The following is a 23,667-nucleotide window of genomic DNA, read 5'->3' as shown; positions in this document are numbered from 1 at the left end:
TCTTACAGGACATCAACAGCTGCTGTAGCTAGCCAGGACTGAGGACTAAATGCATTCCAGGTGGTGACCAACATGTCATAGAATTAGGCCTTTGTAAGTGTGAATGAGCCAGAGATGCAAAGGAAGCAATTTTCCCTGTCCTCTGCTCCTGGTTGCACGCTCTCCTTACCGGCGCAGGTACATCTTCCATGGCTCAGAAAGCTTCTCCTGGACAAGTGCCTTCACTGCCTTGCCCAAGTACTGTGTTGGCTCTCCAGCCCCAGCTTGGCTGCCATCTCCTTCTGTCTTAATGTTCAGCAGGTTGCCAAGGCTGGCATTGGTCTTGGACATCTGGAACAAGAGCATAGACACTGCATCAAGCCCAGCACACAGCTGTGGTCACTGCCAGGATGGATACCCTCAGGACTGTCCCATGGAATGCTGTGTCTTCAAAGGTTAAGAGAGAAGACAAGAAGACTGCACAGACTGCCTCAGTAAAATTTAATAACAGCTCACTCTTCTGCATCCTCTACCCAGCTATCACAAAGTACTTGGGTGTCCACTTCATACTCACAGCCCTTGTGTAATGAAGCACTATGTCTGTTTTGTCCATGGGAAACAGATGAAGAGAGACTGACCCTATCTGAGGTTGGAAAAGGTGTGCAGGCTTACCCATTGATAGCCCTACATAGCTCCTAGAAAATGATGGTCTCTTACTGCACACCTGGGGATGGCACAGTTGTGCTCTAGTTCATTTAGAATCATCCCGGCCACAAAGATGTCTCCTTCTTTAAAGGGACTGTCAGGTATGCTGGGGGTGGGAGCAGGGATATCTCATTCAACTGGGGGGAAAATTCTGGCTCCACTTAAGTTCCTGGAAAGTTCTTACTAGCTTCCATACAGAAATGGTGTCTCTTTCTGCTAAATGGCCATGTCCTCCACAAAGCTGGACTTGCACTCACAAGTGCATTGTGTGAAAAGCTTCAAACAGATTCTACACAGAGGAGGTTTAGAGATCCAGGTGTGTGATGTGCAGGACAGAAAAAAGAAGTTACTCAGGAGTGCTTAGAGAGAAATTTTTCTCCCAGAGCAAATGCACAGTTAGACCCTTTCCTGCACTGTTGTGCTCTCCATTACCTCCAGTAACAACAGCGAATTTCTCCACAAAAATAAACTGCAGGATTGGGCCCAATGCTTGCATTATAAACTCCTCCCACTTGAGGATCTCAAAGCCCTTTATAAATATCAGTTAATTAAGCTTGACAGCCCCCTAAATAAACTGCAGTACGCTACAGGAACCCTGACTATTTGGGGCTTTCTTAATGCCCCCTGAAGGTAAAACTCCTGCTGCTATGTGGAGACTGCAACTCTTTATAGCTGGAGTCAGAAATTCAGGGCTTTTTCCACTGGTGTTTGCTGGGCATTCCAATTCTCTAACGGGTTCTTTTTCCTAGGCAAAGAATGAAGGGTTCCTCCATGAACAGAAATTGTGTGCAGCTAAAGAAAGAAGGAAGCATGATGTATTCCTGAGCATGCCGAGCTTGATTCTGCAGTCCTCAGTCTTGAACAGGCTCCTTCAAAGCAGCCTTTGCTGGTTTATGGCATCAGTTAAGCCCATTCCTTCTTGAAATGAACAAACCTGAGGAACTCTTATTTTGTACCTGGGCTACACTTACTTTGCACAACATAAGGAATCTGGATGCAAGCAAATGTTTATCTCTAAGCATATGTTAAATCTCTCCTGAAGATTTTCAAGAGAAGTATCTATGGAATTTTGCTGAGCTGGGGCTTTCAGCATGACTCAGGACCCCAGACAGCAGACTTACTAAATGGAATTTCTGAGTATTTGGAATCACTAAAGGGACAATATACAGGAACAAGGAAGAAATTCCTTCTTGCATTTGAAAAGGAAACATCAAAAAAGTGAGATTAGGATAAATGCATAAATTAAACAACACAGAGAAAAAAAGAGTGATGAAACAAGACAGAAAGGAGGTAAGAGACTGCTAGGCAAAGTTGCTTGGCCCTCTCTTGAGGGTTTTATGGCGCTGGTGCATGTAGCGCCCAGAGCCAGGGGGGTGGCAACAGTTGTGCCTTAAACCCTATCACACAGCAGGATACTGAAGCATGGTTCAAAGGCTCCCCTGATCTCTACTGCAGCTGTACATAACAGCAAAATTAATCTTGGTACAGTAAAATTTATCATGTGAAAGGGAAATAGATATTTGAGACGATGTATAATTTAAGGAAAAAAGAAAGAAAAAAGAAACTCTGCATTCTCTGAAATAAATATTCTGGAACATGGAAAAGGAGGCTCTGGTGGACACCATTACTCACACCAGAGAGGCAGAAATTGATGATTTTGCCTCAAAACTTCTGGGTTTTTTCTTCTCTTTCATAAAAACAAATTATTCTCCCTCCCGTCTTCAAACAAAAGAAAATGTTAAGTAAATAAACAAAATGAGTAACTATAAAAAGAGAGCAAGAGAGAAGTTGCCAGGATCTGGAAATAAAAATGGAAGGAGAAAAAAAAAAAAACATTAAAAAAAAATAAAATCTTTTGGAGTCCTCTGTCTAGAAAGGATGGGGGGAAAAAAAAAGGTGTCAGAGGCTGCAATATATTTCTTCAGCCAGTTCATTAAATTAATTCGTAAGCAGTGGCTCTGAAATTATACCCGATGAAAAATGGTCTCAAAATTTAAATGGTACAAACTCATCTTATTAGAGGCAAAACATTAAAAAACAAACGCATCTCTGCCCCCCCCGCCAGCGCAGCTTTAATTTCTCTTGGTGGGGGGAATGAAAGGCGTTTGATGGATGGCTCTTACCTTATTCATAAGCGAGGATAAAAGAGATGAATTTGCTGAGACTGTGTGGCCATTTGATTCATTACTGGAACACACAAACCAACAGGGTTTAGTTAAGATGTGCACAGGGACTGTGAGCACCGAGATTAATCCTTCTCCCTTCAAGCTGCCTCACTCCTCACCTGCTGTATCCGGAGGAGGAGAATGATGCCCACCCTCCCCTGGGCAGGCCAAACTCATTTACTTGTGATAGCCGAGATGGAGAGAAAGAGGAGCCCAAGTCTGCAGGGTTTAGTTCTCTCAGCTATTGAACGGCTCTGACCTCTTCCTCCAGTGCCCACACGACCACACTTTTTTTATTAGCTGACTCACAACCCACCCCATGCTCTGCTCCTTCATCCCCTTAGAACTTTCAGAAGCCGTGAGCCCAGGGGATGCTGACAGAAGACTCCCTGCCAGAGGCAGAGGCCACCTGGGCAAAAGAATACAAGGCAGCAATCCTCTTGGCCACAGCTACGCCTGGTGAAAGGAACCTTTGCATTTCACATGCATCATTAACAGCTGTAGCTGACTACAAGAGCTGGGGTCCCAAACTGAGGCTTGTTTGAATAAAGTATGGAAAGGAATGCATACAAAGGTCAAAGTGGAGCAGACTCACTTATCCCCAGTATCAATTCCTCTGCAGTTTTTCCACACAGGACAATCCCCAAGCACTCCTGATCTCAGCAGAGATACGGGAGAGGTGGGACATGCTTTGAGGTAGGTGCAAAGATTCATCACCATAACTGTAGACGGGAACATGCCACACACAGACCAGAGTGAGCCTGACATTCAGTTCTTTTGTGTGTCCATTACCTCTGGAAGGTGCCTGTCTTAGACATGATTCTTTGACATCAGTGCAAATGCTCCTGCACTAAGTGTCTCAAGTGTGGCACTGGAGCAGCCTTCAATCAGCTCTTGATGCCAAGAGCAGAGTTAAGTGAAAGAACAAGCTTTGCCAGTGGCTTGTTTTTCAGCAGGGGAGCAGAAGAGATGAGGCTTTTGCCAAGGAGTCAGTAGGTGCTTGTGAGCCCAAAAAGTATCTGGGGAACACACACTTGAGGGGGAGTAGAAAGAGCCTCCCTGCCTGCAGTTTGGGGGCATCCAACTCAGCCTCTACCAAACTGCCTTTCATCAACATTCTGTGTCCTCTGATACTACAGGAACAGAAACTTCTCAGAGCCTGATGCTGGAAAGAGCTAAGTGTGTCTGCCTGTGCACTTCTCTCACCCATGATCCTTGACACTCAGGTCCAAGCTGTGCTCCTGCAAGGAGTCCTGACTGGTAGTAGATGATGTTCCTATGGCTTCCACAGGCTCCTGCTTCACCTGAACTGGATTGAACCGTCCAGGAGCTGCTGGTTGTCCATTCCCTGCGTGAGAAAGACACCAAAATTAAATGCAAAAATGCAATGAAAAACGGAGGTCTTAACCAAGCTTCCAATGGCAAGTAGCTAAAGGAAATCACCAGTAGCAGGGCAGAAATGGAAAACGCAAAGAAGCAGCGTGGGGGAGGGCAGTGCTGGGATTGCTGGTCAGCGTTTATTGCCAAGCTGACATGATGGGTTCTGACGTCCACTCCAGCGTGGAAATTCTTCAAGTGATAATTATTGCAAAATTATGTCAAAGTTGTCCAGGCTGTGGGCCCTTTAAAGGAGAAGGGCGGAAGGAGCGTGGGGGAGACCTGATTCTCCGCACAAACTGTCATAACTAATTTGTGGGGCTGCCTCTTAAGCGTTTATTAAAGACTCTGTTAATGCTGAAGCAATGTGGCAGCTTTCGACTGCTAGTCAAGCCCCCTTGCTCGTCCCCCATCCCAGCGTTGCCGTAGCGACAGCCACGGCCCCGGCACTGCGCCTGCCCAGCAGGAGCATCTGCCCTGCTGGGGCTATCGAAGGTGACAGCCAATGGGATCAGTTCAAACTGTGACCTCTTGCCATCACCTTGTCCCCGCAGAAAGGGGGAATTCTTCTGGTTTTGGGGGAGGAGGTTTAGTGCTGAGCCCACAAAAGAAAAATTGAAATTAATGGAAAAGAACAACAAAAACCAAACCAAACCAAAGGAAGAAGGGGGGAAAGAGGAGAAGAAATTAAAGAGGAAAAAAACCAGGAGGAAGAGCAAAGAAAAAGGGAAGGGAAAAAAAGTTGCTGACAGGAACATGTCTGCAGAGCTTTTTTCCACAATCCCCAAGTGAGTAAAATATTAATTTGCCCTCCGGCAGTACAGCTGACGGCGAGCTGCTGCTCAGGCAGCAAGTGGCATTTTATTAAAAAATAAAGGAAAATAGTTCCCTCAATGACCTTTCTCTGCTTTAGGAAACAATTCTTCAAATGATGATTTTTGAAGTATGGGAAAGTTCCCCTCCCTCTTTAATCAGATCACTTCGTCCTACTCCCTTGGTTGCTCTTGGGCAGAAGGGAGCAGTGTCCTGCTCTGGTCCCTCCACGCCCTGAGGGAGGGAGGCTGTGGGGCAGCCAAAAACCGTAGGGTGCTGCCAGGCAGAGCCTTCCCCCTCTGCATCCCCACACTGCCCACCATGAGGTGATCATGTTCAAGAGATTGTGGAGGTGCCCTGTGCTCTTAAAGGACCTCCGCATCCCTGCCAGCTGGGCTAGGGACAGGCAATGACCTGCTCCAGGTCTAGGTGGCAGCAGGAAGAGCTCCAGGCTGCCCCAGGAGATTTCTCATTCTCATCTTTTACTCCTCTCATAGCTGCCAGCGAGGTACAGGATCGACACCACTAGGCCCAGCTAGAACTCGATACAGTCTGCAGGAGAGGGCTGCTCTGTGGCCTGCAAGTGCTGGCCAGGCTTTGGCTTCATTTCCATTTTTAATGCAGTGTCTCTCTCTCTTCAGCCAACAGCACACTGGGCAGTACACATGGCAACCCTCTTCCTTCAGATCTGTAAGAGCCTGCTCCACATACGGGCGAAGCTACATCTCCTGCCTCTCTTCTGGCCATGTGGCTATAGCCAGGCTGCACAGGAACTGTGCCAGGACTGCCCTCTTCAAGGGTTAACTGAACACAACCAAATCTATTCCGCCATTTACGTTCCTTTACTACCTCCTCCCCACTCCCAGTGGACAACTGGGTGGCTTCTCATTCACTCCTCTCCGAGTCATCGGGCACTGCTCTTCCTCCCAATACCAGCGCAACTGAGGAGGGTAACTCACCTGCTTCAAGTGCCACAGAGGGCTTGAGGGCAGCTGCTGCCAGCCTGGCCATCATAGGAGAGATTAATCCCTTGCTAGCAGAGATCCTTTCCATGATAGATGCTGCTGGAGCTGGAGAAGAAGTAGCTGCTGGCTCACCAGATCCTGAAATGGCCTGGGACGTGGAATCCGTAGGAGCAGATGATGTTGGATTGGAACCAGCAGTCATCAGATTAGCTGAGCTGGCAGGAAGTGGTGTAGAGACCCTACCAGGGATGATGGGGAAGAAGGATCCAGCTGTTCCTGGAAGTGTTGAGTTGGAGAGTGCCAGGGCCAAGGGAATATTGCTGGGAAGAGCCTGGGAGAGCAGGCCAGAGATCTTGGTGGCTGGTGTCATGCTGTTGGCAGACTTGCTGGCCTGTGAGGAAGCAAGCTCAGCAGCAGAGGAGGGTGCTGCTGGGACTATGAGAGAAACGGAAGACTGCTGACTGGTGGGGGAGGCACTCAGGCTGGAGTTTTTCGAGCTCATAGCAGAGAAGTCAATGAGGTCATCGTTGCTGGACTCCTCTTGCTCATTATCCTTGGACCCGAGAAGAGAGGCAGGCAGGCCCAGCACTGCTGAGCTCCGGATGTGCCGGCGCTCATGCTTGCGTTTATGGGAGGTCATCTGGCTGGTGGAGGTGAAGGTGAAGCCACAGCCTGCCCTTATGCAGTGGAAGTGGTTGGTGGCCTTGCTGTAGACACAGCCCTCATATTTGCATTCCTCATACTTGTAGAATTTCTTGAAGCCATCCTTGGCATAGGCATCATCTTTGATGTGGTAGCTCTTGTGCTTCTCAATGTCACACTTGTTCTTGAAGGTGAATGCACACCCAGGTCGCCTGCAAGGGCATCGAGGAGGAGAGGGTTGTTGGCTGTGTGGGCTAGGAGCACAACCCAACTGCTGTCACCTGCTTCTCTCTGGGATAAGGACTGGGACCAATATGAGACAGTGGCTCTGTCTGCAAAAGGGTTGAGGAGCTTTGTGCAGGTTAACCTGTGACACCAAGGCAAGCAGAACTGCTGCCATGGAAGACAACTGGGAAGCTCACTCCACTCTGAGGTACACCCACAATAACACAGGGATGCAGGCACCCACCACTGGAAGTTCCAACCACAACACCACAACAGCCTCTGAAGGGGCCTAAAGTACAAGCTGTGCTTCCCTGCTCTTACTGAGAACTTGAGAAATCACTAGAAGAGCATCTGGGTACAGAAGGCAGAGTCTGGTCCAAAACGGATGAGCTGGCTGAGTGCTGGTCTGGAGAGAACTCTAGCATGGAAGCACCATTACAGTATTAGTGGCCTACTTCAGGTGAAGTAAGTCTGAGGAGCAGCACTGTGAACCCTTTCCCAAATGACTCTAGGATGTATTTTCTAGTGGGTACCCTTTCCTCAGACCACCACAGAGTACAGTCCTGCCTTCAGAGCGGGCTGCGGCAAGATCCTGGAAATCACATCTGCCCTGGAGCACAAGCTCCCTCAAGAGCAGCACTCTGAAGGTCACAACAAGGGAAAACAAGTCCCTGTGTATACTCCAGAATTCATGGTTTGGTAGAAGGAGGCCAACAGACCACACAGCTCTGAGGCAGGATTCCTCCCCTCCCCTGCTGTCTCACCTGCAGTGAAAGTGAGTGGTTTTCTGCCCGTAGAACTGACATTCCACAGTGCCACAGTCCTCTGTGGCACGGAACCGCTGAAACCCGTCGTTGATGAGCTGTGTGTTCTTCTTGTGAAAGTTCTCATGGGTCATCACATCAGAGGTGCTTGTGTAGACCTTGTTACAACCCACCTAGCCCAGGCCAAAACAGGGAGTCATCAGCATGGCAATTTAACAGCCTACCATTACTACCAGCAATAATAAATGTGAGCAGCTCACATACACTTAATAGTTCCATTTGTGCACTTCTCCTAGAAGTATTAAGTCATCACTTCAATTCCCAATCCCAAAACTGATAGAGCAGTGGTGAAAAAAAAAAAAGTAGTAAGAATTAAAACTCTCTGGGCACAAAACAGTAACAAAAGAAGGGGAAGAAAGGGAGGATGCAAAGACTAAAAGACCAGATACAGATAATCATGTCTGCTCAGGGAGGCAGCAAGCAGGGTTCCTGCTCTTGAGAAGAAAAGGCCATTGACAGATGCCATTGTTTTCTGTCATTTTGGAGGAATACAGAATGAAGCAGAACTTTCATCTGTCTAGGGACACAAAACTGAGTAGGAATCAGTTATTTACCTGTCTAGTCCTTCTAGGAGGTAAGGCAGGGTGGTGCAACATGAAGCAAATCTTTTGAGCTCGTAATATACAGGTTTCTTTCTAGCAAAGCATAAACCCTGTGTTCAGCTGATCTTAGCAAACTGGTGGCTTTTTTATCCTGTCAGTGTTCAGGATGACCACTGCAATAGTTTTAAACTCCTGCAGCAAATGGGAACGGTGTGAGGAGGAGGGAATGCTGAAAACCTCTGGGTAAAGCGGGCAACTTTGCCATATTGAGTAAAAAAACACTGGAATCTGAAAACGTCCTCAGCCCTGCCGAGGGAGGATTTTTTTTTTCCATTTTCTCCTCTAGCACAGTGTGTGCCAATGCCTGCACCATCTCAGAAGTGAAGAGAACAAAAACAGCACCTCTTAGTTTCGGCCCAGGTTGATTCAAACAGGCAATAACAAAACCCATGACAAATACCCAGGAAAAAAAATAAAAAGGATCTGCAGCTATTTCCAATATAAAAGAGCCTCTCTCCCTCTGCACTGACACCTTGAAAAAAGACAGACCCTGCATGGCATTAAAAAAAAGAATTAAACAAAAACCTCCTTAGGAATAATTTGCAATGTGGCTCTTGGTGCTAAAGCCTAAAAAAATGTCAGTTTATATAAACAGCTAACTGAATTTTATCCACACCAATTATGGACATAAAGGGGGGGGAAAAAAAAAAAGCCCTGAGATGGATGGCACAAATTGTGCCATTTAAGCAGTATTTTCTTTAATTGGGAGTTTATAGTCAGGCACCTTTTCTGTAAGACACTGCTTACATGGGCATTGTTTTACTGGAAGGCAGTGGGCACAGGATGGAATTAGCCATATATAGCTGTGTAAAGGAGGGTCTCTGCCCAAAGTCCAGTGACTTAAAGCTGTGAAACACCCCTTCATACTCTGCAAAAATTAATTAAACAAATCCCATCCTGGTCAATTAAAGAAACTAAACTCTCAATATTACGGAAACCTAACAGAAAATGTCCTCAAGAGAGAGTCACATGAAGTTCCCCATTTATCACAGGCTGTAAGCACAGGCTTAAACCAGCCCCTATTCAGGACAGTACTTGAGTGCATACCTAACGTTTAAGTGTGTGCTTCAGCCTCACCGACTTCAGAAAGCTTACCTGATTTCAAGCTAAACATATGCTGCAGTCTATCCCAGCAAAGCATTTAAGCATGTGATTAAGGCCTTGTGACTTTAACTGGGGTCTTAAACTGTTGGGATGAGGCAGGGAGCGGAGAAGCCAGTTTGCAAAGTGTTCACCAAGCTTTGCCTGATTTTTCAGTGCGTAACTGCAGCACGTTCTCGTGGCCACCGCTCTAACGAAACGAGAACGTATCAAACCCTCTCATCTGAAGAATTATCAGAGTAAGACCCAAACATTCTGGTGTGTCCAAGCCTAAACCCAGAAAAGGTGTCACAGTTACATCAATGCAGCAGCTTCAGCTCTGGTTATGCTGCTGTTGAAGCCTGGCTGTCTCTCGAAACAAAGCTTTCACCCCACACCACAGACCAGCACTGGTGGAGAAGATGGAGAACCAGGGGTGTGAAGTTTCAGTATGTGACATTAAAGTTTAATTACTTAAGAAATTGATAATGGAGGAAACCAATGCAGTGTTAAAGGGCAGATGTGTCACAGAAAAGTCTGCTTTCAAGGGAGTGACAGATCAGATTTGAGTAGAGGCAGCACAGTGGCCCTGCAAGAAGGGTCCCAGAAACTCAAGAGAACAGGACTTGTTTGAACAAATGAGCCCAAGACTGGACAAAACTGACACCTGCTTTGCCTGACTGCATGCACAAGGCTTCTAAAAACAGAGAATGGTTCTTCCCTTTGCCCTGTGAGGACAGAGCACAGCCTCTTCAAAGAGGTGCCTGAATCAGAAGTGAGCAGAAGAGGCCATGAATGTCAGCCCCCTGCCTCAGGACAGCCCCCCTCTAACAGGGAGTGCTGGCATGCCTGCACTCAAGAATCCCTTTGGTCCAGGCCAAAAAGGACAGGGCTCAAACAGTGGCCCTTCATTTGCCTGGTGTGTGGCAGTGTGCAGTACCTGCATGCAGTGGTAGTGTGTGCTCTTCCCGTTCAGGTGGCAGCCGTGGTAGTAGACGCTGCAGTCATCCAGGGGGCTGAAGCGCATGAAGCCGTGCTGCAGGGAATTGTCCCGCTTCTTGTGCATGTTGTAGTGCCGGATCACATCCTGTTTGCTAGTGAACCTCTGCAGGGACAGACAGGCAGACACTCAGACACACCTGATGGCAGGGGGTGAGTAAACCTAGGGGCAGGGTGGGTTTTGTTGTTGTTGTTAACAGACTCATGGTATCAGGAGTTTAAAGCTCAACAACAATCACCCCCAGAGAGCCAGACTGAAGACTCTGGTGTGTCTTCTTGGTAAAGGCAAAGTACATGGACATGAAAACCTTGACACTGGGGGGATGTCCAGAATATGCTCCCTGCAGCTTTAAGACTGCAATTCTTCTAACATAATTTTAGCTGCTACTATCTCAAGAACTGCTATAGTTAGAAAGCAAACCAGTGAACTGAACAGGCTACAAGCAAGTAATCCAAGCTTCCAAATCACCCACTGTGGTGGTTAGCAAGGCACTGGCTGCCACGCTCATGGCAGACTAGAAACTGGGAAAAAACCCTCTGCCTTTTTATAGTGTCTTCCCATTGTAAGTCTTCTGCCACCCCTACAAGGCAGGATGGTTTTATTAGGAAAAAGGGGACACAACTTTCTTCCAGTCACAGAACAAGACAGTAGTAGAACTCAGAGGTCAACCTGTATGGCCAGAATAGCCTTTTCATCCTCTACCTGAAGTAATGAAGGTGTACCCCACTGTCAGAGCAGGCTAAGTGCCTTTAAAATGAAGCTTTTCATTTCTCTTTCCCACAGACATCAATATTTAACAGTGAAGGTGGGAAAGTAAATCTGATTTTTTTTAAAGAAATCAATATCCATTTATTTTGAGGAGCAATTGCAAAGGCCTGTATTCTAATGTTTAACAACTTTTCTAGTCTCCCTCATAGGAAACAAATGATTATCACTTCCACTCTTCCCTCCTTTAATATCAATCCTGATCAATCTCATTGGTATTGGCACCGGAATGTGTGGCTATGGATTTCACCAGGAATCCCTTGGAGGCTGGAGGTATGATTTCCCAGGGTGTGCATGCAGGATTGCTATTGCCAATCATTGTTAATTTGTGCCCACTTATTACAGAGCCTTACTTATTCTAAAATATATCTCAGCCATAAAATAATTTGCATTTTAAAAAGCAGCCTAAATCCTTATTCCCTGCGAGACCAGACAGCTCCTTTGCAAGCAGCTTCCAGACTCCTTAGGAAATAATCATGAGGCCAATCATAGTAATAGGTTTTTCTGTCTTTCCATCCTTTGTGCTTCTCTCTTTCTGGTGCAGAGATATCTATGTCGCAGTTGGGACAGACTCATCTTGACTACCAAATGCTGGGCTAGAAGGACCACTACTTGCATCCCAGAGACGAACCCTCCTGTCATCACTAGAAACCCACAATCAAGCTCAGCAGATCCAAATCCACTTCCTGTGCTGTGGTCAGGCTCATTCCTTTGAGACCCAAAGGTCCCCTGGGGTAGGGCTGAAGTTGTGTCTGCCACACAGTGGAGGCAACCTCTGGGATTCCCCCTCAGAGACACGCAGCCTGACCACAGACATGGCAGAGTCAAACTCCCAGACCTGGGAAGAGGGTAAACAAACACAGCACGTGACCTGCTGGCTTGACGTTCTCCCCTGGCACTTCTCCCAGCAATGACAGCATCCCACTGCTCCTGCCCCCACACTTTCCCCATAAAGCCAGGGCTGCTGCTGGTCTTACTGGGTGTTTTGTTGCAGATACTGCTGCTACAGTCACTCGGGCAGCAGGAGGGAAAGAGACAGACTAACAGATCAGCATTCCCTAGTTCTAGTTCAGGCACAATGTGTAACACAGCAGAATTTATTCTCCTGGTTTCATTGATGTAAATCTGAAGTAGTTCCCACTGACTTGAGCTGCTCTATATTCTGCTCTTCGTTATGGTGGTCTGGGTTTGGTTAAATGGGACTTCCATGGGAGCAAAATAGGGTTCCAGATAGTTCAAAATATACCTTGCCCTGTTTCAGAGCACAACAGTGAAGAGGCAAGTGAGTGCATGGGGGAGGAAAGCACAAGAGGAGACTTTCTCCCCAGGGTTGTCCCCCTTCACGTTCAGGTAACTGTGATGACAACTTTGACCATTCTTTACCTGGTAGTTGCATTCTGGGTCAAGGCAGTGGTAATGTTCTCTGTACTGGTATGCACAGTGTATGTGTCCACAGTGCTGACTGCCAGAGAACCTGCAAACAGGGACAGAGGAGAGAAGAAAAAAACAGAGACAATGAAACAGTGCCCTGGCAGTAGTGTCCATAAACAAATGAAGTAAGTCCTGCTTTTATCTCACCCATTTATGGGCTTAAATCCCACCTTCTTTAGCCACTCCAGGGAAGGTCACTCTCCTGCCTTTTCTTATTTGTCACTATTTAAAGGTGTTTCTTGAGCAGGACATTCAGATCCTGTCTACTCATAATCAATCTTCCCTGTGGAACTCACCTGTATTATCTAAGTTGCTTACTTGGGGAAGAGTAAGAAAGGAGGGTTCCTCCAAGTAAATATCATGCAATTCCAAAACTCAAATGTGTGAGTTTAGGTACCACAGCAGTCAGTTTCAGATATTTCCCATGCCAAGAGACAAATATTACTCAAAGATGGATTGTGAATTTCAGGTATATACCCATCTAGAAGGACCTCAGAAAAGCTCAACTGTTTGTACAAGTTCTGTCATAAGCCTGTTTGATCACACTTTATTTGCAAACCAGAGGATTAGGTAGTAAACCACACAGAAGGTGGTCATGGCAAAATGACATAGGAACTTTCAGTAAGATGGACAGATCAATGGAAGATCAACAGGATCAGAAAATGGATCAACAGGAACAGAATGAGGCTTTCCTCATTCTGGACCATCTTGACCTTCTGTGCCCAACTTCTCCCATCCACAACAGCTAATCAATATTTTCCATGTGGATACTATTTGCTCACAACCAAAAGCAGTGCAAGGCAAAAGAACAGGGTTTTCAACCTGCCTCTGAGGCAATTAAAAGTAGGACACAAGAAGCAGCAGCCAACAACATACACCCAATCCACTTCTGCAGGCCACCACTGAGCACTCCACACAGCGAATGTGGAAACTCCCAAAATACAGGGCAGAAAAAAAGGCAGAAATACCATTTAGTATCTCCAGGCAGACAGAACATAGAATGTATTGACAGATAGCCACATCAGTAATTAGCAAAAGGGGATGATCCAGTAATAGGCTAATCAGTGCAATGAACTCTCTGATGTATATTCTAGAGGACCCTGGAAGAGCTGAAGAGCTTGAAAGAGAAAAGCAGTGGAGAGAAGAGGACTCAGAGGGGAAACATTCAAAGATAAAGTACCATCTGCTCAAAGGTTCCTCAAAGGTTCCTCACGTCACTTAGTGCTAAACACAGCAGGAGTGCACATGATAAAGGGCATGGGAAAGAAAGAAGGAAGGGCAACGGGTAAAAGGGGAAAAGGAGAGGAGTGAGGGTGGCCTGAAGCAATGAAGGAATGGTGCAGGAAAAACTACGGATCATCATAAGGCAAGGTAATACTAAGCTACAGCATAGGAAAAGTCAGGATGAAAAGCTGTGCTAAATAAGGCATTTCTGAAGCACAGTAAGGAAGAGGAGGTCAACTGTGGAGACAGCAGGGCCTCTAGGAGATGGAAAGGGGACTTAATTGACAGAAAAGATAGACATTGCTAAAAAATTAAATGACTTCTTTGCCTCAGCATTCACAAAAGGAGACAGGGACAGATGCCAGGAGCAGACATGCCTTTCCCTGGGGAAGAAGAAGAAATACTGCAGGAAATCAGGATCACGTCAGAACAGGTGATTGAGAAACTGGAACAAACCTCAGCAGCAAAGAAGAAACAAACCACAAGGCAAACAGCAAAGCTGGCTGCACAAACAAAGGTGTGGGACTGAAAGCAGAGGAAGCGATTCCTGCTCAACGCCTGGGTAACTGCGAGGCAGGTACAGGGCACAGGCAGCAGCCTGAGTCACCACGACATTAACCAGGTACATGCAGCTCAGCAGCAGATCAAACCAACTGGTCCTGCTAGTCCAGGGCTTTATGTCAGCAGCAGCAGCTTTGAAGGAAAGAAACTGCTCTGTGGAAAGCTTCCTCCCTGTTCTACTGATGAGATGGGGATGAGAGAGCAAAGGGCTGTGCAGGGATGGAGAACTGTAGAGTAAAGGCCAGGTAGAGAGAAGAGGAAGATAAAGACCTTGCTGGCAAATACACACCTTTGAAGCAAAGCAGTCCAAAATATTATCCAAAGTGATTATGCAAAGTGACCAGAGAAGCCAAATGCAGTAAAAGAAGGGCCAGACACCAGAGATCTGAGCATATGGGATAAGTGACTTGAAGCATCTTAGCAGGAGTAACTCAAAGGCTCAGCTTGAAAAGCAACAGTAAATAAGCACTCAACACTTCAAACTCCTTCCTACCCTCCCTTCCACGTGCTTCAGAAAGGTGTGTGGTGTCCACAGCTCAGGAAGGAAGAGGCAAGTGCTCTGCCAAACCATGTGCTCAGGGAAGAAGGGAAGTGGCAAACCCCGCACAAAGGGGAAATTCTGCTCTTCCAGCCTGTAAGGTTAGGCTCCTAAAGGGTTATATTTATCCTGTGTTTCTTCTGACACTTGAAACAGTTCAAAGCTATTAATTTTTAAAGCACAGCATCTGTTTAGCTTTTTCATAACAGGAAAGCATACACACCACACACTTACTTACACGCATACACACGCGCACATTTACATGCATGTCCTCCAAGGTACATCCGCAACCCCTCCTCATTTACATGAGCGCACCCACAATTTCCATGCACACAACCAGCCACACACACCTGAAACCAGCAAACTCACAGCCCCTTCTACCACACTGACAAGCAAATCCAAACTCTGGTATTGTCCACACAGACACAGATTCATTTTCACAAGAGCAACCCCCTCCCCCCTTTCCCTTACTTTAATCAGTTCATGGAGGTTTGGGGGTTTTTTTGGACAGAAAGAATTAGTCTTGATCTGGCAAGAGTTAGAAAGAAAACCCAAGATAAATACATAATAATAAAAATAATAAATAAAGAAGTCAGCATGCTTAGAGAGTGTTTACAGACTCATTACCCTGTAACGATGATGTGAAAGAAGGAAAAGAAAAAAAACAACCCACCCCAATTACAAGGGGGGAGGAAACCCACACAGAAATAAATATTTAAGCAAGTGCTGCCAGAAGCACCATCTGCTGAGGCACTAATAATAATAATAATTTTTTCTGTGGTCTTCCCCCCCCCCTTTTTTTTTAATTATAAATATACAGGCGGGGGTGGAGGGGGGAAACAACCCAACCCAGACCAGCTAAGTAAGAGGTTTTGTTTTGTTGCGTGAAAGAATGGATTATCCCTGGGCAGCTTTTGGCAGTGGCTTTGGCAAACTCATTAAGCTAATTATGCAGTACAGACAGAGTGTCGTGTCTCTCTCCCCCCACCCCTTGATTTTAAGGCTTTAAACTGTTTTTAAAACTGTGTGTACATTGAAGGGAAGTGGCTGTGCTGCCAACGGGCAGCTTGTGGAGCTTCTGAAGCAGGATGTGGTGTCCCTTCGCTATCTCACAGCCTCCCTCAGTTACCTGCCTGACCCAGGGGAAGGGGCTTGCAGAGCGCTACCAAGAGGGGATGTGGGTGAGGTGTTTACACATTCTCTGCTTGAGAAGGGAGCTGGGAACAGAAGGGGTGGCATATCCTCTCACTGCAACCTTTGTGATTCCTGCAATCTCAGCAGTAAGAGGCTGCCACTTCTTCTGCCCCATGCAAAGATGGGCTTAAACCCCTGCTTCCATTCCTACACTCTTCCAGTAGGCAGCAAGCGGTCACATGCTGCTTGAGGACCTGCACGTGGTAGTGCAACTATCCTCTCTTCCCATGTGGTCTTTTACCCCCTTCTCCTGAACCAGGGATTTGGACAAAAGAGAGGAAAGGAAATTGTCCCTCACTCCACTCTCTGCCAAGGAGAGCACTGTTTCCACCCTCTGGCTTGGCCCCTTGGCTGATGTGCCAAGATCTTCACTTGCACCTTCCTAGCAGCTGACTGCTTCCCGCAGGGAGGCTCTCTGTAGACTCCGGCAAGGTGGGAAAGCACAGCACACATCTTCCTCCCCTCTTGTTAGTAAGTGCTGGTGGGAACAAACCCTTCAGTTTTTTCTCAGGAGAGAAGTGTTTGCTTGCTTCCCCAACTGTGTCTTTCTGTACACCAGGGGCTTTCATCGTGAGCTTTCTCACAGCACAGATGGGGAATTCGACAGGCCAGAGGCAAAGGGTGATGGACCCTGTACACCATGAGCTATAAAACAGGCAGGTGGTGTGCAACAGCCTCCTCCATCTCTCTGGCTATCATGGCATTACTGTCTCACCACAACAGCCTTGGGCTCCCTTTCAGCATTGCTCATTCCTGACCTAAGCTTGCCCATAGTAGTGATAAGGTGCCCCAGCCTGCACTGTATTCAGTAAGGACTTCTCATATGCATGAGCTGCAATATTTTCTAGGATAAACGTCCTACACTGATACCAAAACCTGCCTAAACTTGAGTCACTTGTGAATTCTTCCAGCTAGATGCTCAGAGGTGAGATGTCCTTTGTTTGCCTCTTGCAGGCACTTGACATGGTAGGGGGAAAAAGGCTGGAGCCAGCACAGCAATGGACAAGGAGAGGGCCAGTGCAGAGGCAGTGCTCCCAATTTAAATCCTGGGCTTCTGCAGTGAAACATTTTCCACTATTTGTCACAAACTAACAGCTCTGGAGAGCCGAGCGTGCTCTTGGCATGCCTGTACACCTCTCACAGCTACTGCTCTCCCAAGGAGGGGAACAGAGCAAGCACAGATGCCAGAGGGAAATGGAAGTGCCAGTGACTGCTTTAAACACTTGATGCAGATGGACAAGAGCTCATCCCTCCCACCATCACTCTACCCTCTTGCTTCCAGCCCTCTCCCCAAGAAAGTCAAGAGTTTTGCCTACCTGGCAATGTACTTCTGGTAAATATTTACATCTTCACTGACAGCTGGCTTGTCAGCGGGTAATCCATTCCTGGGGAGAGACACACAGGGCAGAGGTGGTTAGCAGGCAGGAACAGGGCACAGTCTAAGCCCCTCATTTCTCTCACACACAACTGACACATCAGGAGGGAAGGCTCAAGGAAGAGCACCCAGCAAAGACAGCCATACCTTTAACCTCCCTCCCCTTCCCCCTTCAAATCCTTCTTTCCCTAGGGAACCATACATCCCATCTACCACCCCTCCTGCATGTTCCCTCTGTGCAGGACTCAGTTGAGTTTCTGAAGACCAACCATGAAAACCTGTTTCCATAGAAAAAGACTAACAGCCATGTACAAACAAGTGATGGCCACATGGAAACAAACACCTCCCTGAAGCACCTTGCAACACTTCCCTTGTGTGCATGGAAGGGCCATCAAGATATATCAGCCCCAGGTTCAGCTCTGGGAGAAGCTTTGGCTCTCTAGCTATGCTGTGAGCTACTGCACACTTCCTATGGCCAGGGCACTGCCCCTCAGCACTGGCAACATGGCTACAGCTCCATCGATGGAGCTTTCATTGCTGATTTTCATACAGGTACCCCAACTCCAACAGCCAGATGGGGAAAAGGTATTTACATATTTTAATCAGTGAGAAAACCAACCCAACAGCATCCAATTGTCACACAAGCCTGGGTTACTTAACTTTCTTAGGAAGCAGACAAAAATAACATCCTCAGTGAGTTCAGCAAGAGGAAAAGGAGATACAGGGCCAGACTCCAGCCAACCCGAGAGACTATGGCTTACCAACCCAACCCCAGACAGGCTGTGTGAAGTCCTTACTTCTACATTTTCCCTGCACCCAACATCCACTCCTACCTGTGAGAGCTCTGCAGCCTGGTTTAAACAAGGACACTCTGGCACAGAGTTCAGTTGAGGCAGGTAGATTATTTCAGGGCAGGTTAAAAGCGTTAGATGTTAGAGTTTAAACCCAAGGCCAGGGTGTACCTCTGAGTGTAAGGGGCAATTCCTGCCAGGTTATTTGTTCCCAGTGGGGACTGTGATTGGAAAGCCAGGTCCCAGATACCACAGTTAGCAGCCTCCCCACCAGCACAATTAATTGGGCTGCTTTCTTTTACCGTGAGAGCCTGGATCTAGTAATCAGCCTGAAGAAGGGACTAAAGCCTCATCTGTACTCCAGTGCGTGATCAAGACACTGGTCGCTGTCAGGCTGAAGGCCCTAGTCACCTCTATTCCTGTTGCAGCCCCACCATGATGCCCCAGTGGAGGAAGTCCTGTGGCTAGAGAGGGGATCACCATAGTGCTGCAAACATATGCAAGTGGCAGGAAATGAGCAAGAGAAAGGAAATCAAACTAGGATCCTACTGCAACACCAAAGCTCACAGCACCTCAAGCACAGCTCGAGGATGGCCACTGAACTCCAGGAAGCTGAGCATTCTGCAGAGTCTTCAGGCACACAGTCCCTTGCCAAGTCACCTAGCACACCAAGGCACTGTGCCTACAGGAATATTTACAACACAGTGTTTTTCAGTAATAGGAGCCCCTGCCTGCCATCTGGAGCACATTCAGGGTTCACCCTGAGCAGAGGCCAGATGCAAATCCTCTGCCCTTTCCCATACACCTTAACCATAGAGCTCCCAAATTTGGCTGCAGGCACCTGGGAAATGATTGCTGGAAGATAGGTAGCACTAGCTCTGCCTTCCAGCTGGGAAAACATGGCAGACAGAGACCTGCCCAAGACAGCAAAGAGCTGGATTCAAAGAGTGAGGATTCAGCCCAAGGCCTCCTAGGTCCACATATTAAACATAAACCAGCCTTTCTCCTCAGCAGAGGGTAAAGTAGTAGGGCGAGTGTGACGGGACAGCTGGAGAGGGACTTTTTTACAAAGGTATGTTGTGACAGCACAAGGGGCAGTGGCTTCAAACTGGAAGAAGCTGCATTCAGATTACACATTAGGCAGAAATTCTTCCCCATGAGGGTGGTGAGGCACTGGAACAAGTTGCTCAGAGAAGGTGTGGTGGCTCCAGCCCTGGAAGTGTTCAAAGCTAGGCTGGATGGAGCTCCCAGCACCATCATCTAGTAGAAGCTGTCTTTGCCCTTGGCAGAAGGGTTGGAACCAGATGAACTTTAAGGTCCCTTCCAGTGCAAATCGTTCTATGACTTGCCAGAGAAGTGGAAGCCAGAGGTCCTAGACTTGCTACAAATGACCCCATGGATTCACAGCTCACAGTGAGAAACAAGTAAATCCAAACAAGGATAAGAAAGCAGAGAAGCCCTCTCCTCCCTCTCTCTGCAGCCTCACACACACATGTAGCTTTTCTACAGCTCCTGCCTCTGGAAGTCACATTAAGAAGTAATCCATGGTTTGGCAAGACCTTCAGATATCTCCATTCAGTCAATGGCATCACTGCAGAGATTGCCAGCAACATATGAGTAGGAGATTATTAGTGGTAATTGGGCTAATGAGTTTGCCCAGTCTAAGGGGTAATTGAATCACCTCTATTTGTGTAAGGAGCAAGCAAATTGAGAAGACACAGGCCTGGCCCCACAGAAATATGACTGTGCCTAACTCCTATGAAAATTGATGGGAATTTGGCACCAATATGTCTTCTGAGTTCTGGGACAAACAAAAAGCCCCATATTGCCAACAGTGAGGTCAGCAGTTTTGTCATTGAGTTAAATGGAAGCAAGAATGAGGTTCTCCTACAGACACAGCTGTATGCCTGGGGGACTAGAAGAAGGAGAAAGGAAAGAAAGTATAACCTTGACCTTAGAGTGCTGACAGCACCACATTCCCTTATCTTTCACTTTAGTGTATGAATGCAGCTACTGAGCACTAGATTTATGGCTGTGACTGCTGATGGCAGGCCACACCCTTTGTACCAATGAGATAGAGATGTAAGGTGCAATAGAGGAGCAGACACTCCAGCAGAGAGCAAAAGGAAACATCACTTGAACAGTGTGGTATCACATGAACTGGAATTGCCCACGGAGCCACATACAAACCCTAAGTATGACCCTCACTAGCACAAAGACAAGGAAAGCAGGAGGACACTTACTTCACTGTAGACACTGTTCCAGTTGTGATGGAGTCTGTCTTGGAGAAAGTTGATTTCAGGTACTCAGGAGTGTTGAATGGCAATGAGACCGACTGCTCTGGCCCAGCCATGGGAGTGCTGCTGGGAGTACTGGCGAGGGAAGCAGGGGCCAGGCTGGGTGTTGGAGCTTTCACTGGAGTAAGCTTCTGAATGTTCCTCACATCATACTTGGAAGGCCGGCCTACCTTGCCTGTCTTGAACGCGATGGCTCCTCCCATATCTGGGCTTCCTTCTCCAGGCTTGAAAAGGTGCAGGTACTTGACATTTTCTAGGTCATACTTGGAGGCCTTCTTGTAAGTGTTGCCATTTTGCGGTCTGATGCTCTCACCTGTTTTCAGCTTCTGAATGTAGAAGTCGTATTTGGAGGCCCGCGACATCAGGCCCTGCATCTGGGAACTGCTGGGAGAGGGCAGCGGCAGGATGGTGGCTTTGGTCTCCGTCAGCATGGAGGCATCTGGACCTGGCACCCGAATGGGCTGCGCCAGCACCGAGGAAGTTTCTTTGCCCAGCTTGGAGCCTAGCTCCTCTGGTTTGGCCAAGTGCATGGGCCAAGGGAGCTGCTCTCCAGCTTTCAGCTTGCGGATGTACTCCTCGTACTTGGAGAAGCGGGCGCGCTTGCTCATGGCGTCCTCGGCAGGGAGCGAGGTGGCGGCGGCGGCCTCTGAGGTAGCAGCGTTCAGCTTGTCGAAGCTGATCTTGCGGGCCAGCTCGTCCCGCATGTTCTGGTCATCATAGCCGAACATGCCCAGGAACTCGTTCATGGTGGTGGCAGCGTAATCCCGCAGCGAAGAAGCTTCCCCTGCGGAGAGCCAAAGCCAGAGAGTCAGGTGAGGTGCCGGTTCTTTCTTCTCCTCCCGTAGCAGCACTAGCAGCAGGGAGGGGGAGCGAGGGGAGAGGGGAACATGATCTACTGACGTTTGGCTCACTTGTTAGGTTTTACGACTCTTAAATTAATTTGTTTTAAAAAAAAAAGTAATTAATACTGGGGTAAAATAAAAAGAGTTCATCAATGCCAGGAAAATCAATTTCCTAAATGTTCTAGCCGATGGCTTTTCAGTACATTAAACAAAGTTTCATAAATGTCTCTGCACTCTTGCCTTGGCCTAATATGAAGAAAAAGTAATTTTCCTGGAAGTGAGACCAACGCCAACATGCTGAGGTTTGTACAGCTCTGTCCTTGTGTGTGTTTGTGTGTGGCAGAAGGCGCACAGGGGACAGACAGCAGCGTGTCTGCATGTGCTAGGCGGGTGGGAACACGTGAGCGTGCTCTGAGCGTTGGTGAACAGCAGGGTTGAGAGCAGGCAGGACAACGTGGTGTGAAATGGGTGAGGGAGACAGGGCAAGACAATGTATGGGGTGGAGCAGGAGGAGGGCAGAATGGCAAAAGGCACAGCAGAGATGGAAAGCAGCAGGGGTGGAGATGAATCAAGGTGGAAGAGCAGCAAAAGCTATATGCATGAGAAGCTTGGCAGTGAGGAATTGGCAGGGAAGGAGTGTAGAAAAGAAGGCAAGACAAAGGCAGGATAGTTCCCCATAGCTGTTGTAGTCCTTCCCTTCCCTGTCCATTTTGCAGAGTTCTTTTCACCCAACTTGCTCCTTTCCTTCTCAGACCCAGTGACTCTCCTCAGAAAAAGGGACCACAGTTCAGTGAAGGCTGTGGAAACCTACAGGCAGCCACCTGAGCAGCCAGGACAACTTCCAGCAAGACCAAGATAGGGAGATATCCACACAGGTACAAAATAGGCAAGGAACAATCTCTTCCCCATCCAGATTTGGACTGAGAATAGAAAAGAGCTGTTTTCCTGATGTAGGCACCAGAGAGGGACAAAAAGCCACTTCTCTGGAGGGTGGGTTGGGGAAGAGGCAGGAAGGGGTTAGTCTACCTGAGCCTGATTGTGAGGAGGAAGAATGAGCAAAAGCTGTCCTTCCCTGGGTCTCTCTCTCCCTTCCTCCCTCAAGCAGTTTCACAGGCCACCAGGAGGGGAAGAACACACATCTGGAGGTCACCCAATATCAGGGTAAAGGAGGAAATAAAGATTGCTCTGACATGCCAGCTTGGATTCATTTAGGCTTCAGTCTGACACAGCGCTCCTCCCTCCTCTCCCTCTTGCTTTCTCCTGCAGAGTAAAGATTTACTGTGTGCAGGAGTCCTTCAAACCTCCCTCGTCATCTTTTCCAATCACTCACAGGCAAGCATGCTCCTTCACAAGGAGCCAGCACAGGCAGGTACACTAACAGCAGAATGGAGGTTCTGGGAATTGGGTCCTGCTCATCCAAATCAACACTGCCTTGAAACACAGTACAAAAGAAAAGGAAGGCACCAAGACATAGTCACAGAACAGGTCAGCATGAAAATGGACCCCCAGGATTTGGGGGATCTGACAGTCAGTGATACCACACACCCAGCCATGCACATACATGAGAAGATCTCCATGTACACATGACCCAGTCAAGAAGGAAAGTCAAAGCTCAATAGCCATCAGCTTCCACAAAGCCATACAGAGGAAAAGACTGCCTGTAATCAGCATGAAAATGTGCAAGACCATGAGAGTTGTACTCCTGCTTCAATATTGCCCGATACAGTTGTGTTCATGCAGCAGAAGTGCTGCTGCACTACTGGTACCTGAGAAGGACAATGCAAAGAATATGCCTGAAGCCTGCAAGCAGGACAAAGACACAACTGCTAAGTGCTGGGATTTGGTTTGACCAGAACTTTCCAGTTCTGGGCACTCAGGCCAAACATCCTGCATGGGATTATGTGATGCCTGACTTCGGAATACACACCCTGTTAGTTACAGAATAGGTGGCAGTGCCCCTGCAGTGTCTGGCTCAGGTTGTAGCTTTCTGTCCTCACACAACCTCATGGGTCACTGTTAATCTTACAGGGTTTTAAATGCAGAATCATGCCCCACACTGTACAGTAACAAGACTTGTCAGAAGAAAACGACAAGGAAAGGCTGTATTACTCTGTCCTCAGAAATATTATCACATTTCATATGTGCTTCCCCACTTGGCCCTCTCCTGTGCTCTCTCCAACACCCTATCAAAGACATCAACTTTATCTTTTACACACAGACATGTTAAATAATTTCATCTCACTTTAAAGCAGTTCTTTTTACCTCTCTTTCT

The 23,667-nt window shown here is 47.5% G+C and overlaps 1 protein-coding gene across 3 annotated transcripts in view; it reads right to left on the bottom strand.

The window, feature by feature from the left end:
* The window catches only part of CASZ1 (castor zinc finger 1), an 88,473-nt gene that overhangs the window by 17,259 nt on the left and 47,547 nt on the right, over positions 1-23,667 (bottom strand). For all 3 annotated transcript variants that reach the window (XM_054175726.1, XM_054175728.1, XM_054175727.1), the window contains exons 3-11: positions 20,500-21,337; positions 17,407-17,475; positions 12,526-12,616; positions 10,318-10,482; positions 7,636-7,808; positions 5,999-6,858; positions 4,056-4,197; positions 2,808-2,871; positions 170-330 (exon numbers count right to left, since the gene is read on the bottom strand). In XM_054175726.1, the coding sequence (XP_054031701.1) occupies positions 170-330; positions 2,808-2,871; positions 4,056-4,197; positions 5,999-6,858; positions 7,636-7,808; positions 10,318-10,482; positions 12,526-12,616; positions 17,407-17,475; positions 20,500-21,337 (2,563 nt within the window). The remainder of the gene's footprint in view (positions 1-169; positions 331-2,807; positions 2,872-4,055; positions 4,198-5,998; positions 6,859-7,635; positions 7,809-10,317; positions 10,483-12,525; positions 12,617-17,406; positions 17,476-20,499; positions 21,338-23,667) is intronic.

The sequence above is a fragment of the Dryobates pubescens genome, chromosome 33 (genome assembly GCF_014839835.1).
Source record: "Dryobates pubescens isolate bDryPub1 chromosome 33, bDryPub1.pri, whole genome shotgun sequence".
In the NCBI taxonomy this organism is placed as follows: domain Eukaryota; kingdom Metazoa; phylum Chordata; class Aves; order Piciformes; family Picidae; genus Dryobates; species Dryobates pubescens.
The sequence above is the reverse complement of the archived record's forward strand: the minus strand, read 5'-3'. Positions and strand labels throughout refer to the sequence as shown.